Here is a 20,352-nt window from a genome sequence, read left to right as displayed (position 1 = left end):
GTCCCACAGTAACCTTTGGACAGCCAGCTGGTAAATATAGAGAACCAACACACACAACAATCCTCCTACACTTGCTGCTTTCTTACTTCTTGTTTTGGCTTCAAACTTTCATGTTGCTTCTCAGTTTGTCTGGTGCAAACATAACAGTGTGGTTTCTGTTATAGCATACTGCAACCTCAAGATTTGATCCACAAAGCTGTAATACAACCTCTGTTCTACCTGGCATGTCCTCATCGTGATTCCCGCCTTGTTTAATGTTTCATTTTGGCTTTTCTTTCTGTCATTCTATTGTTCCTCTGAATTTGATCAGTGACTGACATTCTTTGTTACTTACCTAACTGACTCTATTAATTGGTGATAAAGCTCCTAAGTGTGAGTGTGTGAGAATATGGCAAACATGTTGGAGGGATGCAGCGGCTCAGTAATGGCAGCGGACAGGAAAGGTTAGCCCTGGATCCTGATGGTCCGGTCAGCCATGAAGTAAACACTCATTAACACACATTCCAGGGATCAGACAAGACAGGCCTCACACACTCCGTGCACAGCAATAACTCATCGGCCATCACATTATCGCCAACTTACCTCTAACACAATACCCAGGGTTTCCCTGAGAAAAGGTGCTAATCCTGGTGGTCATCCAGCTGCCCACCGTGCTGCTGAGCTAAAACATGTTTAAAGTCGACAGGAAGTTTGAAAAGATTAACAGGTAATTATTCTATTGGAAGACATTATTAACAACACCTAAACTAAACATTTTCAATGGCAGACATAGAAAAAAAAATGCAATTAAAATGTCTTAAAAATTGCACTGAAGTTGTTTCATCCTAATTATAGACATACTGTCATGTCTTATAAACTAGCAGCTAGGCTATTAGCTCAGTTTCCTAGCATGCAGTCAGCTGCTTCCCATACATGTCAACACTCTGTAATTACTGCTAATTATGGCCACTTCTAGAGGATTCGTTTTTCATTTGTTGTTCAAGCCAGACCAATTATTAAACCAGTTTAACATCTAAACTTGATCACAACATCTTAGACTTTGATAAGAATTTGCTCCGATTCGCGCCAGCAATCCCCAGTCCTCAGGTATGGAACCAGACTCTAGCGTAGCTGTTGAAGCATTGTGAACAACACATCTTCATTGTCAGACACGTTTACTGGCTGATGAACATTATCGATCCGCAGACAGAAGAGGGATTCAAGGTGTGGCAGCAGTCAGCTCCTGCTCAGCGGTGCTTTGAATTTTGAAAAGCCCAATATTGATCCAAAATGACTTTTGTAGCTGAACGTTAACACAGAATGATTTTGGCAAACACAAGCAAGACTTTTTGGGGTTGTACAGACCGTTTAAGGTTCTTAGAGTGATTTTTGAGGACTGAGGGAGTTTAACAAAAACCTTGCGATCCTTGAGATGAGAGCAGAAGTGTGGCTTATTTGACCTTCTTGTCCAGGCGAGACAGATCCCTGAAATGATTGGGTATGTTGAGTCAGTCCCTGAGCTAAGTGTACATGAATTAAACATGGATGTCAGAAAGAGGCAATGGGGATTGAGGTGGAGGTAGAGAATGAGGAGAGAAGCAAGCTCAAAGAAAAGGAAGAGAAATCTGACAGGGAAGACGTGGCAGTTGAGACCAGATGTCAGAGTTGGTCACTGTGACGAGACGCCCGATCCGTGACTCCAGGTCACCACGCAGAGTCCAACCCAACCTGTTCCTAACAGGTTGGGTTGTGTTTTCACCCACATGCTCAGATATGTGAGGTCATAAAGCTACAGTCAAGCAGCCTAAAGTCAATGAGGCAAAGGAGTGAGTGATGGCTCTGGTCCACCCCTGTCAGCCAGCATAATGGAGGGCTTTACACTTGGCTGCCCACTGACCGACAGCTGCCAGCTGACTTCCTTTGTCAAGAGGACACTGAGTCTGTGTAAGCGGCACACTTACTGTGGTGAGAGATGACACAGAGACGGCTCACAGGGCTACTGCTGATGCATGGCATGCATACACACAGGTATCAGTCTCCCCTGAGGTGACGAGCGGAGGCTGAAAGGCGAGAGGAATATTAGAACCTGCCTTAGTAATGGAGTTGTGACAATCAGGCCCATCTCTTGACTTAAAGAATGATCTCTGATTTCTGACAGTTTGCTTCTAAATGCATTTTTTTTTCACAGTTTTGTTCACATTTTTACAATTTCCAACACAAATTTTTGCGCAAGACCATGAAACTTTACTTAAAGGCTCAAAAAGGTGACAGGGCATCTCGTCTGCAACTGAAAATGCATTTCTATTACAAATGTGCTCAAAACTTTGTTGATATTCCAATGATGTTGAAAAAAAACAAACTAGAATTTTGTAATTGTGGTGTTTCCTTTTAATAAGAAGCACAATTAAAATCACACATGATTAAGTCGGTTCACGCAATAAGAAAAACATTCACCGCCATCCTTCTACCACTTCCTGTTGTCGTCTTCGTCTTTTCCACCAGTGGTAACATTTGGCTGTTGATGATGTGATTTGTGTTTCCATTAGTTTTGAGGAATACATCGATTTTAATACGGATGAAGAACCATCTCATCCTAAAGCGAAAGCTTTTTATCAACAAATGTGTGTTGGTTTCAGAATTGACGTGTGTCCATTCAGCAAATTTATTTTAGTAATTTTAATTTGTGCAATTATATGGTTAATTTAATTGCAGCTCAAAATTTTACAATTAAGACCTATTTTTTTTCCGGATTGTGCTATTTGCGTGAGCTATGTGTGAGTGTAGAGAAGAGATCTCAGGTCAAAGGTCACGTCCTTTAGCAGCCAGTGGAACTTTAAAATACCAAGTAGACAGGCCACCATAGAAGAAACTCCACATCTAAACTGTGGTTGCACATGCAGTATATTGTATTCATTTTTCATAACATAATAGAGTCAAACTCTATTAGTTTGAGGGAGGAAATTACAGGGAAGGAAATGGGTCTGAATACGATGATTTGATTGTTTCAGGCACAGCAGATGTAATATCATTTTGAAAATGTTCTAAGTAGGCAGAGACAGGAATTAAAAAAAACAGGGGCGAGCAAGGAGAGAGAGGACTCAGGCATGAGGGAGATGCGAGGAATGCTGGTAAACAGGCAGATGAGCGATAGTGACGGCTGGAGTCTGGAGAGGGATTGCCTGAGCAGAATTAAAACCAGGACAAAAGGAGCAGCGGGTGCAGGCGGACGCCATCTCAGCTTCTTAATTGCTCAGATCAAACTGCTGCCTCGCCAAATATCCTGGGACGGAGCGAGCGTGAAAGCCTGGATCAAAATCATTGACATTATAATAATGGTTTAATCGCTGCGGGTCTGGACTTCATAAAGACGTAGACCTTTCACCTCCTAATGGGCCTCTGATTTTGTCAGAGCAGTTCTCTTCTTCATAGTGGTGTGAGGAAAATGATGCAGCTGTTCAACTACAAATTGATCATCAACATATAATTTGTAGTGTAAAGAAAACTAATTAGTGGGTCTTGCTTGTGAAAACATTGGAACAGCTGCAAATTAGCAACAGATGACATCTGGTCCTGAAGTGTGGATTCTTTTTTTTTGTGTGTGTTTTTTTTTATAATTTCCCTAAAACTCTTTCTTTTAACACAAAGTCTGAATCAGACTCCCCTCTTGGATTTTTAGGGCAAGCTGTCAGTCAGCTGTGTATAGAGGTCAAAGGAGGCTAACCCTAGAACTTTTACCTTCAGTGCAGTCCCTTAAATCCTTTCTGAGAGGAAGAATACAAAAGAGAGATGTTTCATTTAAACTGAAAAGCTTTTCCTCTCCCAACCACAGCATCTCCACATTGTTCAACCATTATTGTTTTATAAGCTATTTTATCTGCATTCACACCAGTTCTGTTTCGAACTCTAGTCCGTTTGTGTAGAAAGTCTGGTTTTCTTTGGTGAGGTTTAAACATACAATCAAACTCAAAAATGCAGAATCTGGTCTATCAAATCAAATCTACTATAGGTCTTGGTTCAAACTCTGGTGCGGTTCAAATGCTATGTGGACGTAAGCTGACCAGACACTGCTCCAAAAGTAGGAGGTGAACTACTGCGCAGGTCATTCTGGGTCAGTACAACCCAAACAAACACGTAGGTCTGGTCCCATAAGGAGAAATGGCTCCTCGTCTTTTACCCAAGACAAAAGAGCAATCCTGCAATTGCTGCTCCATTCCAAAAAGGAAGCTCATGTCTTCTTTAGAGGTTTTTTGTCATTCCCTACAGTAGTTCTGAGAATGGCGTACCACAGACGAGGGAGGGAATGGTTTTTTAATTAGCTTGGATTGTTTGACAGTGCAGTGTGAAAGAGAACCGCTCCACATGAAAATGGAAAGAACTTTGTAATTTTGGTATAATTGAATCTGAAATCTCAACTGTCTGCGAACAGAGTCCGCATGGCTCACATATTTAGTGATTTAAGGCATTGTGCTGAAGTCAATTCAGCACAACACGATGCCGTACTGTACTGTACCTTACCGTACTGTATTGTAATGTACTGTTTTTGTAAACTCACAGCTTTGTGGGTTATCTCTACATCCATTTGTGGCCAGAGGGAGCTCAGTTTCTCGGTTTCTCGCGTTTTTGATAAAAATGTTTTATAATGAGGCTTTTGATTCACTCCTTTCCAGGTTCTACTGGTTCCAGTCATGGTTCTGTACTCTTGATCATTTTGTGTTCCACGCCTGTGTCTTTGGTTAGCATTCCTTTAGTTTCCTGTTTTCCCATATTGTAGATCCTCTTTTGGAAATGAAACCAGGCTACCAGCCCAGAACTCTTGGTGTTGGATAATTAAACAGTTAGTAAAATATCATTTACACACTGAAAAAAAATCTAGGTATTTCCATTTACATTTAGCAAATGGCTTAAAGTTTTGATTAACATTTGGTGGTTTAAAGTTCTTTACATGACAGATAATTAGATGCATATTGTATTATTTCATCATGTGGATTCCCTGGGCCGTTGCTGCAGCTGGGTGAAGGGAGCAGCTTCAGGTTGTGTAAACCTGTCCTTCAAAGTCGGCTTGTATTTTTTTTTTCTTTCTGTTTCTATAAATATTGTCTTGTTCTCCCAGGACATGGGATGACAGTATCACTGCCAGGCGAGGATTAGATCTCAAACGCTTCTTGTGCCGTCATCAGGTACATAGACATAGCGGTCCAGGTATCAATTAATGAACAGAGCCTGGAAAGATTCCCACCATCTCCCAAAAATGACTCATTAAAAATAAATTGTGTTCTAAAAACCAATGAATTCAGTAACTCAAATGTTTTTTTTTCTTACATAATAAAGCTCAACATAGCGTTATTACTACAGAGGAAATCATTCTGTGTTTAGAGGAAGGAAAACTTAGATGGAAAGGAAAGAATCAGAACAACATTTCAGTCTGAGAAAAAGATTCAGCTGAACCTAGCCTGAATCAAACAGAAGCAAAATAATGCTTCTGAATAATAAATCAAACATCAGTGCAAAAACCGTTTGTCATATTAGAATAAATGGTTCTGGATGTGTGAGGAAAATTAATTTGTGGGTTGCTTTCATCAAAGTCATGTTAGGTTATTCTGCTGTCAATTTCATAATATTGTGTATAGAAGAGGATCGTTGACGTTTGCAAAACGTGTTAATTTAACATTTCTGACTTTAAAGGAAGAATGAGGGAGATACTTTGTATTTTCCAGACACAAAGTGTGATTTTATACCACAATCCAGTAACTGTTACCTTCAGTGATGATAAAAATACTTTCAATGGTTATACACAAAAATTAAAAAAAAATTGACTTGGCATCAAAATTCTCTTTAAGAAGCTTTCCAACAGTCTCCCTTTCTGCACATCATAATGCTCCTCCATGTTGCTGTGTTTTGATTGACCAGAGGGTTAGGCCTCCTGTCTGCCACTCTGTAGCCGGTGCTCCCTTCATCTCACCCCAACACACACATTGTCATTCAGAAGCTAATTCACCTCCACTCCCATTTGCGCTCTCTCTCACACTTAACACACACCGTCACTCCTCTGCTCTCTCCCAACATGCACCAGCTCTGTAGTTCTGGATGTCTCTTATGATCATCACTTGCTCTCTACGGTTCACAGGAAATCATATATGCATGTCTCATTCAGAAGCTCTGAGAACAGAAAGGTGACATGAACCGCAACATAAACACAGACACAGTGGGAGAAGCTCAGGAAGAAGGAAAGACCTGCATTAAGTAGCTGTACATCAGTTATTTCCCATGATGCAAAGTTATTTCTAAGGGTAAGGCTTATATCTTGAAACAGAAAAAAAAATCCTTTTCATGCTGGATATCAGTTTCCAATGTTCTTTTTCTTTTTTCAAACTTTAACATGACTAATGTAACTGTATTTCACAATTTAATAGCTCAAATATTTACAAAAATGTAAACAGTATGCAGTACTTTGAAAGAGGGGATATTTTAGAAAATAAATGGATTATATTATTTTCTTATTTCTCCATGCAAATAACCTTCAACTAACTCCAAAAAACAACAAAACAACCTGCTTTCTGCTGATTCTTACAAAAGAGAGTTTTCAGATTTGATGCATTTAATGGACAGAAATAACACAAGTTTCTGTTTTGTTTTACTTTGGGGATTATTTTTTTTATTTTTATACTATTTTATTTATGTTTTTAGACTGATGGAAATTGGCAGTAGATGTTTAATTTCAGTACAGAAATCCTCACATACAGTTTGCCTTAATCAAATTTCTTTCATTTTCAGTTCTGAAAATCAGCTAAGAGAGTTTCTTGGCAGTTTTTGAGAACTGTGGACTTTTGTCAATTTTCAAGTCTGGATAAGTTATGGGGAAAAATAATTGATCTTTCCAAACTTTTCCCTTTTTCTATTTCCTAAAGGACAAAACTCTGATAATTCTCTATAAATGGTGATTAATTATAAATTGGCTTGTTTTATTCTTAAATTGCAAAATCACAGTTTGACTATACATTTTAGTACCGACAAATTCTACATTTTATTGTAGAATTTGACTCGATGAATGCTGATTCATTCAAAAAACAAAACAAACTAGAAATGAATAAAATTCACAACTGTTTGGTCCCTATTTACCTTTAAGTCCTAATGCGATAATATTATTTTGAGAAAATAAGAGCTGGCTCCATTAAACCTGCTCAAGGTTTAATGGAATTTAATGTCGACATTAAATTTAATGTAGACATTTTGTATTCAAATTTGTAGAAGGAAATAAAAATTTTTAGCCAGGTATTCATGTATTGAAACCATGAAATGCGTCACATTATTCCTACTCTATAACAGAGTCATTGATTAATAATAAATTGCGTTTAAACACTACGATCAACTTAGAGTAAAATATTGATGCGACGGACGCTTCAGTTCCATTTCTGATAAGGAATTCCTGTGTCACTAGTGATTTGGTGAAAAACAAAAATAAACCAATTTGACAAATTTTTTCTCCCTCTGAATAAATTAACTTAAAGGATGTGAGATTTCACTGAAATCTACATTTATTTGCTGCTTTTTACTCTACAATAATTGAGAGACAACAATCCTTTAAACACATCCAGGCAGCAATTGTGTTCCGTATAGCCGCCTTCTTGTTTTGTTCTTGTTCATGTTTTTGTTTAAACTGGCTCACTGAGCTGGCTCATTCGCTGCTCAGTTATTGATTACAGTAATGATCCTATTCATCACACTAGTGAGGCCCACTGAATGATTACTTCATGGGTCACAGAGGGCCTTGTTCTTTTGTTTGTTCATCCATAAACACAAAAACACACATTGAACAAAAATCAGACGTTTCTCGTGTGGAAAATATAAACAAAATATAAAGTGTGGAGGGCAAAAATTAAATTGTAGGATCTTTTTATGTTTTTATTTCCTTCTCCAATATTGACAATATTAACTTTAAATATCAGTGGCTCTACTCTTGCTTGTGGGTGGTAGTCTTTCAAGGGCAGATATAATTTCAATTGAAGTTGCAGGTTTAGCATTAGCTTCTGCTAAATACTGTGTTGGCATAGCGCTTTAGCATTAGCAATAGCAACTAATGTTTGGGAGCTTTGCTAGAGGCTTAGCGCAGCTATCTTTGATGATCCTTGCCTGTCATGATGGACGGAAGAGATGGCTTCAGCTGCTGCCAGTAGTTACTTATCATAACAACTGTACAAACATAAAAAATTATGTCCAGCTGCACATCATCCAAAAACAACAAAGAAAATATGATAAAAACTGCAAAAAAAATAATAAGACCTAAAGGAACAAAGCTTTTCCAGTTTGCTGCTCTGGAAATGATGCAGCACTTGGTGTTTATCCATCAGTTTGTGGCTGTGACATGATAAAACTAGTTTTAGAAAATGGTTGTGAATACTTTAGCACAGGCAGTGTATCATATATTCTTCTGAGCAGACAGAGACTTCCTCTCCTGCAGCTTTCTGTGCAGAGACTCACAGAGAGTGTTCAGCTCTTACATAAACACATTTGAAGACGGAGAGCAGCGGGGAGAGATGGAAGAGAAATACAGAGATGGAGAAGTGCACACCGAGGAATAACAAAGAAAACTTGAGACAAAAGGGCTGTTTACACAGATCCTGTATATGAGTCGGTTTGAAATATCTTCCTTTCGCCATGCATATTTAACCAGACAAGCACGACTGTAAAGTCGCCGCGTTTCTTGGATCGCACACAAATAACCCGGGTCACGTTTTCCAGCTGCTCAGTCAGAGCTCTGATCTTGATCCAGAAGCAGGAGAGACATGAAGATCCACAGAATTTCCCTTTCAAATGTGCACCACTCATCTATGCAAAGCATTAGAAATGACCTCCGAGTGCCCTGTTTCCACCACCTGTGTCCCGCCAGTGTTCTGTCTCCGATCCACACTTCAACACAGCTCCTCACTTAATTATGAGTGGCTCTGCAGGGTCAAAATGGGCTCAAATCCCCCCCAAAAATACTGTAATTATTTCAAAATTGTACAAATATGACAAATTATGTTTTGGACCTGTGAACATGTTAAGGTGCAGGCTCTAGGTTAATCTTTTTTATTGTTGTTGTTGTTGTTTAAATAATTTTTACTGGACCTGAAATAGAATTTTGTCAACGCAATGAGGCAATTTTTTTTTAAATTATTTCTTTAAATCATCTATTAGTAATATTTTTGCTTACCACAGAGATTCATATTTTTACTCTCTGTGGTTTCTTAGTTCTTTTAAGTACAATTAAATACATGTTTTAATTTAATCCTACCACCTTTTAAAAGTGTATTTGTCTGTAATGAATTACTCCTGTTCAGTTAATACAAAATAACCTATTTTGCATCTAATTGTCACAATAAACAGTGACGGTTTGAGCTTCACAGAAACATTTTTACAAAGCAAATATTTCAAACAAAAGACAAAACAAAGTCTCTGTGTTAGTACAGAGTGGTTTAATCATAGGTTGTGCATCAGAAAGTTTTCCATCTGATGCTTGAACTACGTCAGTTCAATTTTTGAGAGATTGTTGTGACATTCAGTGACTCCTGATGGGGTTAATCTTCAGAGATACTTGATATACATTCCTGTCCCAGTAACTTGTATATTCCGATCTGTGTGTCTGAACAGCGGGATCAGGAATTTCCGACGGACCGGAAGAAGAGAGAACGGGAATCATCGTTGTGTTGAATAAGTGCAGTTCTGGACAGGAAATGAGACTCTCGTCTTCATCTCTGTTGTTCATTCTTCCTACATCTCTCTCACCTGTCGACGTGAGAAAGATCCTGTGTAGAAGGTTAAAGTCTTTACTGAACTTCGACATGGAGGACAGAAACTGACAGTAGTAGCGGAACGGCACAACCGTCAACTCTTAAAGAGTGTAACTCTGGAAGCGGGGCACGGGGTCAGGAGTTCAATGGGGTCAGGAGTTCAATGGGGTCAGGAGTTCAATGGGGTCAGGAGTTCAACGGGATTGTTGAAATTGCACCATGTTTGAAGTCAAGCTGGTTTCCTTTTGCTGTATAAAATCAATTCTCACAGGATCTACCTTTACAGACTCTTAAATTATACGCTAGGTTTATGGGAAATACTTCTTTGGCACTTCCCTGTATTCTTCACCATGATTGGTCAGACATGATCTCTGCAAACGATCCTCAGAAATATATACAGAAATATTTATAAATGTATAACATTTGTATTAAAACCATAAACAGTGTTTCAAAAATCAAAGAGAGTTGTAGCCTGTAATATTTTTTACATGTTCTTATTTTTTGCATGTTTTGCAAAACATGTTCAGCCTCCTCAAAACAGGAGCATGAAAATAAACGGCTACTTAAAGAATTTTTAAAAGTCCATAATTAAAACTTTAACACGCCAAAGATTATTGATGAAACTGAACGTTTGAAAAACAGCCAAGCAAATTAGCACTTTAGAATTTATCCGAAAAATACATTTAGGCTATATATTTGCTAAATGTTTTCAGAGTCAGCGATGAAACAGCTAAACAAAAGATTCACTCTGCTATTAGCGCTTTAGCAGAATAGCTGAAGTTTGGCCACAACTGCTTACATGAGTGTTGTGTGGGCCTTCAGCCTTGAGTCTGATGTGTTTGTTGGGCTTCGGTGTCAACAGGTGAATCTGGAGCAGGCATCAAATACTGTATGTCCGATATCATTTACTCCAGCTTCTACCTCATCAGCAGACAAGGATGGATAAAGGGAGAGTGAATGAACTGTGTCCTACATGGTGGTCCTAAATGAAAGAAAGCTTCTCTTCCTTTTATTTCTACTCAAATGAAGCTGAAAACCGGATCCCTCTGACAAGCAAGAGCGATCTTTTTTCATTAATGTGCCAGTTTTTATTGATTTCTTCATAGAGTGAATATTAAAGAACATGAGCTTGGAAATGACGTGTCTTTCCCAGAGAACCAATACCAGTTGGTTGAGAAAGTCAGTTATTGCTTTTATCTTCTTTTCGGTTTATCAGAATGCAGTTGAAATATTTAAAACCCGTCACACATCTGTGCTTAGTCATTCATTTCCAGCCATGAATTGAAGAAAAATGTAGGAGGCTTGGCAGCAGTAGGTAATATCCTCACCTCCCTCAAGTGCAGAACCCTCAGTCTGGGCTCTTCATTTTTTAATAGCACTATCATTTATTTAGCAGAGTGCCTTGCGAAGAAGAGATCTCATGCTACAGCTGTAACATATCTTATTAAATTCTTTTACAAATAAGAAACTGAAGAATGTGGGATGAATCAATTCTCACACTTCAAAGTCAAACCTTTGTGTTTTTGTGTAGCCGTCCTATGCTAAAAGTAAAGTGGTCATTCTGTGGCTCCTTTTTTTGTATCTGCAGTGCACATTTAGAGATTGCTTTACAGTCTGAACATAGCACTGATATACTTAAGGCTATTCGCAAAAATCAAGAATTCAGTTGTTCAGTGACTAGAAGTGAGATGTATTTTTGTTAACTAAAGCCAAATACTAGACTAGAATATGAAATAAACTTTGGTGAATTTAGTTGAAGTCTTTAAGCCAATATACAATTTGTACATAAAATCATCTTTAAAAAGGCACAAAAAAATCTAAATGACTTGGGCCATTAGATTAGTAAAGTAACGGCATCTAAAATTTTGGAAAGAAAATTCAGCTTGGGAAGCTAACGTACAAAGCTGCAATGCCAATTGACATTGCAAAGCAACCAATCTCGGGACGCCATTAATTTTCCGTCACAGTGATTGGCTGTGCCAAATAATCTGTGGGGGTGTATCAGTTCATCTGGCAACTGGTCTAACCTGTTGCCAGTCATTGCCTGTGTCAGTTATTGTGTCACTTCACATCTTGCATGCTGGTGGAGGTCAAAGGGTCTAGTGATGGTGGTGCATGTCACACTGAGGCAGGACAGTGAACATGAATTTTTCAGGTTCATTGGGATCCTCCAGATTCCATAAAACACTGTAAAATACAGATCATTTATCATTTAACTCAAAGAGTGAAGATAGGGGAGATCATGGATGTTAGCTTCTGTGATTGTGCCATTTCCCATCTCTTCCCTGTCTCTCCAGCCAGGACAGGGGCCCCCTGTGAGCGACGGCTCGTTTATTGGATTCTCTAACCGTCTGCCACTTTGTCAACATGCCAGCCACCTCCATCCTTGCCCCTCGGCCACAATCAATCATGTGATCAACTATATCACCATAATTTCTTGGCAAAAGAGGGCAGCATTAGTCACCGTGTGAAGAATATGGAGACAGGAATACACACTTGTGACTGGAGCAGGTGTCAGAACAAGCCGTTACTGTACAGTTAGCTTTTTGACAGAGAGCTCTCCATCAGGTGATTTATCCCCAGTTCAGGTGAGGCAAGGTGGTGAATCTGGATTTGTCCACCCTCTTCAATGCCCCCTACTGTATCACATTGTGAAACCATGGAGGGAAATGGGAAGGGGTTAACAGGAAGGCAACTGCACACTGGTGTGTGTCGTCAGTGTTGATGGAGTGATGTTGGATCACTTATCGGTGAACAGCTGGTGGCCGTGACCGAAGAAAGAGGGAGGGAGGGAGGAAGGGGAAGGGGCCACAGCATCAAGCTGCTTGACATTAACACACACACATGCACACAAGCATATCACACACCAATTTGTTTTTCCATTCTGTCATCCTGGTCGCTGCCCGGTCCTCTGAGAACGTCACACCTGTATGAGGCTCCGTACGGCGGTGTAGTATAGCCTGAGTAATTCCATGTCTACCTATTTGTAAAGCTGATACAACAAGCGTGTGTGGGTGTGTTTGCGTGCGTGTGTGTGTGTGTGTGTGTTTTGCTCTTTGTGTTCACCACCATTGATGACCTCCAAAGGAGAAGTAGTTATTCTCTGCCATCTAGTGGTTTGCTTTGAGTTTACAATATCCTGATGAATGTTGAGTATCATTAAGTGATGACTGCATGATTTCTCTTGGGCAATCTATTATAGTGTGATTCTAATCCAATCTGTTCCTTCAAGCGAATATTTAATTGATCTTTTCACAATTTCACAAGTTAGTGAGAGGAAATGGTAGTTATGCTGCTGGCAGCAGTTCAGAGGATCTTATACGATTCCTCTCCTCCTTAGCCAACCTCTGACGCTCCACTGTGTGACTGAAAGCTGATGTAATATAAAGACACTTGCTCTGTTTCCCACTCTGACGCTACACAGCATACCCAAAACACACAGGGTTAATGCAGCTTGAAACATGATCTGTGGTTTTTTGCAGGTGAAGTTTTGTGGCGCAGATCATGTCAGGTTGTCCTATTTGTTCTGCTGCCAGCAGGTTTGATGTAAAAGAGATTTGGATTTTTAGTGTTTTCTTTCGTCTTGCTAAAGTGCACAAGAGAGGTGACCCACTTTCCTTTAAGTAACTACACACAAACACAACTCATGCCTTACCAAATTACAACGCTGAAACCTTTTAAAATGTGGGTTCATTTAAAGATTTGCTGTGCTCCAACTTCCCCTGAGCTTTCTGATGTCATATTTACATCTTGATGCAGCAAGAAATACTCCGGAAGCACATTTACAGAGGGAACTGGTAGATATGTATTGGTTCTAAAACAAGAGTCATACAAACATATTGATTTGGGTCCAAATAGCTAAACTGGACCAATACTAAGAACTGACGGGTACTTTGGTCTTATTGCAGTTGGTGTTTCAGGAGGGGTGTGGGGCGAGTTATAAGATATTTGTTTGGTCACATGACATTGATGCAGCACAAGATTATGAGGTGTTTAATTGAAGCACAGGAACAATGGTGTGGTTGCTTCTACATGTTTGAGAAATATGTAACATATATGCACTATTTTGATAAACATTAGCCACTGACCAATGTTTAGCAAAAATATTGGTTGATATATTGATAAACATATTATTGGTGATATCTGGTATCACCAATACTTATAACAATGATCATTATTGGTCCATTTTTTTATGTCTGTGTGTCCTTCATATTTCAGAATGTAGTATATACCAAGTGAGCCTATGTGTCACTGTTATGTGATCCATTCAACAGCTACTCAAATGTAGCATTTGTTATCTCCATAACAATAACAATAATAATAATAATAATGATCATTGTTTCCATATTGCCTCCCCCAATGCCAAACACTGAAGGAGATTAAGTCTGAGTATTCCAAATGAATTTTAGAGCTAGACTTGGAGAGCTGACCACTTGACACCAATACCCCACCAGGCAGGCTGTTTCCCCAAAGGCCCTGACACACACACTGACACACACTCTGATCCCCCAGCAGTCTGGGACTCAGGCCTCCATTAACAAGTCATTTATAGCCCCAACACCTGGAGCGGGTCCGCTCTGTGTGGCCACGTTGGAGTTCTGCTCTGGAGTTCAAAAGGAATTACGAAAGATGTTGAACCTGTTACTGACTTTATTAAATTATTAGCAGTTTATTTTGGTAAGCCATTGTTCAAAAAGTAAGAAGAAAAGCTTGCATGAAATCAACAAAGTTAGAAGCTGTTGTAATGTTGACATCTTTTCCAAGCCAACTTGGAAAAGAAAGTCAGCGGTGCAAGACCAGTCTGTCACTGCTGTAGGTCTCTAAACCTTTGCTTTTTGTCAGCAATTACCTTATGGTGATTTAGCAGTTAATTTAATTGTTTCTATTTTTGATCAAAAATTGTTCAAATATAGAAATGTTTGATGTATAGATAGACATTTATAAAAGGGAGTAATTGAACAGATTAAAACCTAATAGTGTTGAATTTCTGAATGACTCAAAAAAAAAAAGCTCCATCTGTCTTTGTAATAAATGAGATATGTTTATGTCAGTCGTCATATTACCCACTTTATTATATAATGCACTAAATCTGGTTTGGAGGGTTTAATTCTCTTTATTCTGAGGTGGACAATTTTAATGCTGTTGGGAAACCATTTTCTCTGAACTAACTGCCGGTCCGATCCGGACCACAACAAACTTCTGAACGAGCCACAGAAACACAGAATCACACAGGAAGTTCAGCTGAAGAGCCTCCATCACATTAAAATGAAGAATCAAAATCAGCTTTATTGGCCAAGATTGTTGCACAAACATGGAATTTGACTTCAGTTTGCAGTCAGTGTACAAACTTTAAATAAAAATATCAAAAATTTAGATTTAAAGAATATAAGAACAATATATGCACATATTGGCCATTTTTATGAAAATGCATGCACATATTGTTTCTTTAGCCTAATAAAAGATAACACTGAAACATTCTCAATAGTTTTTTTTTTTGCTTTCTTTTAAATATGTGAGTTTTAACATGTCTGATGAGGAACAGGCAATTAAAAATCCATTCGTGATCAGGAAAATCTAACTGAAAAATATGTAGAGGCGACTATTATCCACCAGATGGAGCAACTGCACAGTTTGAGAAGGAGTTCACAGAGTGGCAGAACTGAAGAAAACATCCAGTTTAGTTATTATTTATGTCAAGCAAAAAATATTTTTTTGCAATAAATAGTCAAACTCTGATTTATAAATGCACTTCTTTAAAAATTTTATTTAGAAGTCCATATTTTCTTTTTCAATTCCACAAAGTTTCTCCTTCCTCGGGTTGATTTGGTTTAAAATAAACTATTTCACAACATGCAGTTGACTTACTGAAAGCACCGAACTACTGATTACCTCTCATACAGTGAAACTCAGGAAAAATATTGAATAAAAAAAGACACTTAACCAGAATGGTTCAGATAAAAGCACAATCATGCCTTCTAATGGTCTAGTTAAAGTCCAGACAAGAATACCATTGAGAATTTTTGGAAAAATGTGAAAATGATAAATCCTCTTCAGCCAATCTGACTGAGGTGAGCTCATTGACAAATGGATAAAAAACAATATTGATCTATAGTAGAGATGCAAAAAAAAAATATATTTTCTACAGAAACTCATAATTTCTGATTGTCACATTAATGAAATGATTCAAACGGCTCAGAAATTGATTTCAGTTTTCTTTTTTTGCTCAATTATATTTTGGATGATTCTTTGAAAAAGCCAGGCAGCTAAGCATAACTTCATTCTGCACAAACCTATTTTTGTTTAAATGTAAATGCTGAAATTTGTTTTAAATATGTGTCAATTATGTTTACACTGGCTTTTCCTTTTCTCAGTCTTATAAATGAATCTCTAAACCATTTGAATAGAAAAATCGGTTTCTGATTTGAAAATTGTTTGAGTCAAATTGTGATCCTAAAAATCGAATCTTTAGACAATGAAAGATTCACATCTCTGGTCTTTGCAGGCAGAAACCTGGTTCAAACATTTATGAATTATTGACTCAGGGATGAATAAAATATGTATGCTCCACATTTTAGATTTCTACTGGTAAAAAAACATCAATAGGAAGCAATGTATAACTTTATCTGTGATAAAAAGAAGTTCAAGAGAAAGGCTTACAGAGTGCTGTTACACATAGAATAAATCCTCACTGTTCTCTCACCTTTTCCCAGATTCTGAACTTTCAGCTCCTTTATAAAAACTTCTGGGTTTATTTCTATAAAAGCATTTTGTTGTTGTTCTGTGTGTCCTCTGCATTTGTGTGTGTGTTGCTATAATCTCCTCCAGCTTTGTAAATCGGTAACGCCGAATCAGATTATCAACTAGAACATGCAGAATTGGAATACCTCCCTGGAGGGCTTTTAAACGAAATGGCTTTCTAGTTCTTCACCCCTCGGCGGAGTTCATTCACTCCAGATGCACTTGGAGGAAATCTTTCACGCCGCGGAGCGCTGGCGTGACGGTCAGCAACAAATAGGTCAGAAAATATGTGGGCTTAATCGCAGCTTTTCACCTCTCCACAAATCCAGGACAACACACACACACACGCACCCCCACGCACTCACACACACACACATGCAGACACACACACACCCCCACACAGCAGATAAATCTGTATGAGCGCATGCATCTGATGCATTGATGAATGCAACTTGGCATGAATGTATTTATTTGGAGAACTGCCCACACACACACATAAGTAGAACAGAACTGTCTGACAGGATGCTGCAGATTTAGAACTTATCCTATTCCTTCTAAATCTACTCAAATCCTCATTTCTTGACCTTTGACCTGGCATTGTAGTGTTGCGTTGTGCACATGTTACATGTGCTTCTGTACAAAGCACATCTGTTGTTGTCAAAAGTCTCGATTCGAGTGAATGTTTGTGGATCCCTGGTTTGGTTCTGGTGGTTGGAGGACCTGTACAGCTGGTGTGTGCAGAGCTTGTATGTTCAGAGGTTTTTACAATGCAGCAGGCAATTTGGAATAGGTTGAATTTGTCAGAAGCAGCTATAGGTGGAAGTCTGGGTTTGCCCAGACATATGGAGGGAGCACTTTGTCTGTGTTTGGAGTTTTATGGTAGAGGAGCATAAAGTAATTTTTTTTCTGCATCACAATGTGTTTCTAAGGCTTCATTTTCTGTTAATTATGATCTTTCATGAACAGATAATGAAAACAATTAAAATTAGAATATTACATTCAATCAATAAAAAATAACCAATAACTAAAAATAACACATTTCTTAATGAAACGTGACTTTAAAACGTCCTTAAATGCCTTTTTTTTAAATAGTTATTATGTATGTTCTAACTTATTGAATATTACAGTAAAACAGGTCAGGATATATTAGTCTCACACTTTCTTCTTAGGTTTTTTAAAGCGTTCTAGATGGATGAAGGAGGAAGTACGGTGGGTTTACTCATTTCCAGACATTTCTGCACAGTGTTGTATAACTGCCAGCTCACTGGTCATATTTGTGTGCAGTCAAAGTTTTGCAATAATTAATGCTGAACAGTTACAAGGAATCATGACAAAATAAACAGTACAGAATCAAAACCGATGAAACACCAGAAGACAGTAAAACAGAAGTCAAGTTTGAAACTTATAGGACAAAGTTAAGAGCCATAGAACTGGGCTGCTGCCCGATGTGCTGATGTTTTGTTGTGGATGTTCCACAGTCAGGTGTCTGCAGCTCTCAGCCTGACTCAGCAACACATCCAGTAATTAAAACAAGTCTGCAAATGCATTTTCACAGCTGCAAAAACCGGGCATGAATGAACATGATCCAGGATGATGAATGGGCTTCAGCTTTGTCCGATGCCCACGCCTTTGTTAAAGCATGGATGTATGCGGACCGACATGCACAACTGCTGCTGATGGAGGCCAGATGGTTTAATCCTCTAGTTTTTCCAGCATTTCATATTTACCCCCCCACTGTGTCGGGATTAGAGCTGCTGTCCAATAGGATTTTGTCCCACTCCGCGCTGATGATGCGAGATGCATGGCAGGAAGAACGGCGGGCGAAGCTGGGTTGCCGTAGATACGCTCCGTATTGGCCGGTACGGCACATGGGACTGACTTGAAGTGTTGCCATAACTACTGTGGTGGCGATTATCTGTCCAGGTAAGAGATTGGACGGGTATGGGGGGATGGGACGAGATAACAGAACCAAGGATGAGGATTACAAGTTCTGTTTTTTGTTTTTGTTTTCTTCTGATGGAGTTCTTGGGACTGTGAAGAACTGCACCAGAAGCCTTCAAAAGCTTTTCTCCTCACAAACTCAAAATGCATCCAGGTGAAATTTGAGAGAATTAGTTGGAGACGGTTGTTCCATTTGAAATCTTCCCCCGTTTGACTTTGCGGGGGAAAGTCAAACGGGTTGACTTTTGGTTGTGACTTTTTCAGTTTTATATCATCGTTTGGTCTGTTTGTGTGCGTTGTGATGATTTCATGTTTTTTATCTTAAAAGATAAGAATAATAGACTCATCATTTGACTTCCAATTAAGCTCTTTTGTGTTGTGTGTTGAGCTCAGCTACTTATTCCCACCCTCAGTCTAATTTCATGCTTACCTGGCAGCTTTAACATTCCCAGCAGATTGGAGACTGCGCCTTGTCTCCTGGTGTAACGAGTCTATGAGAGGAAGAGGCACAGATTCACTCTTAAAGCTGCAGTGCATGCCAGAGGTGATTGACAACACTAAGACCCGCCTCTTAGCTGTGATTGGTTGATTTTAGTTGGGACCGGGAGAAGGCAGGTTAGCTTGATCTTTTCACAGATTATCTGTCATAGTGACAATTAAAAAAAAATATGTTTTTTTTTTTTTTTATTTGTGAGCAGAACATTTTTCTCTCCCCAAGTCTAATTTCTTAGTACTTAAGATGCATGGATTACCTAAAAGCTGTGTTTCTAGATCAATCAATCCCATATGCAATTTGACCATTAGGTTGGTCAAGTGGAGTTGACCAACCAAACGGGTCTGCGTGTTGGCGCTGTCTCTGCAGGCCAGTGTTTCCTGTGCATGGTGGACGTGGTGCCGGTGAAGAACGAGGATGGTGTGGTGATCATGTTCATCCTGAACTTCGAGGTCATGACTGAAGACGCACTGAAGGACCACAAACAGGAGCTGAACCACCGCCTGCCCACCTGGCTTGTTACAGGTCAGTGTTTTCATGCATGCTCTCTTTGTGTTCTTTTAAACCAGGAACAAAAAGGCCCTAATACAGTTTCAGTCTTTTTTTTCTGTGGACCATGACCAGTAATTTAGGCTGTTTGATTGGCGGCAAACTGCATTCGTTGATTGGACCACGGATTCTTTCACAAACAACAACATCTCAATCAATCTGTGATGACATTGTTTTAGTGTGTGAGACAGCAAGCTGCAATTTAATAATTCCATGGTCAAACTCTGAGGTCCAAACTTTTTTATCATTTGTGGCGGAAGAGCGCAAATAATGTCAACTAGAAGAGGCAACCCGCAACGAACAACTATACCAAGACATTTCAGGCAAACTGAGTGATGTCATCAAACTGGCATCCATAACTTCAGGATGTCGCTCATGTTCATACACAATTTATGAACATGTAACAGACATTAGATTTAGACTTTTATTCTTCTGAACTCTGAGTATTGATGTTTATTGGCTTGCAGCACAGAGCTTGTATTATGAGTCCACCAAATAATCTTTCAGATTATTTCTGACTGGAACGGCAATCCCATCAATGTTGCCATCCCACATGTGATCCATCTCCAATCCTCCCTCTCTCCTGCATCAACTCCACCTCTGGTTTTAAATCCACTTGCCACACAGCAGGTTGGCAGCCAGTTTTATCCTCCCTCTGCCCAGGTCGCCCACGAGGCTTCAAGCTGCGTCTCCCCCAGCTCCGCTCCCTGTCCAACAGCAAGGCATCACTGGACGACGCGGAGGCCGGCCACATCCCCACTGCCACGCCCCTGGCGCTGCATCCGGACCACAGTCCTGAGTCTCTTGGCCTGGCCGAGTTCCTGCCCCTGCCTCTCTTGCCCCCAGACCACCAGGAGCAGCTCAGTGGAAGCAGGTACAGTCCTC

At 39.3% G+C, this 20,352-nt stretch overlaps 1 protein-coding gene across 2 annotated transcripts in view; it reads left to right on the top strand.

The window, feature by feature from the left end:
- The window catches only part of kcnh2b (potassium voltage-gated channel, subfamily H (eag-related), member 2b), a 192,224-nt gene that overhangs the window by 66,079 nt on the left and 105,793 nt on the right, over window positions 1-20,352 (top strand). For both annotated transcript variants that reach the window (XM_055037476.1, XM_055037475.1), the window contains 2 exons: window positions 19,288-19,443; window positions 20,131-20,341. In XM_055037476.1, the coding sequence (XP_054893451.1) occupies window positions 19,288-19,443; window positions 20,131-20,341 (367 nt within the window). The remainder of the gene's footprint in view (window positions 1-19,287; window positions 19,444-20,130; window positions 20,342-20,352) is intronic.

This window comes from Poeciliopsis prolifica, unplaced genomic scaffold, assembly GCF_027474105.1.
Source record: "Poeciliopsis prolifica strain line A6 unplaced genomic scaffold, Auburn_PproV2 SCAFFOLD012, whole genome shotgun sequence".
Lineage (NCBI taxonomy): Eukaryota > Metazoa > Chordata > Actinopteri > Cyprinodontiformes > Poeciliidae > Poeciliopsis > Poeciliopsis prolifica.
Note: the sequence above shows the minus strand (reverse complement) of the source record. Positions and strands in the feature narration are given on the sequence as shown.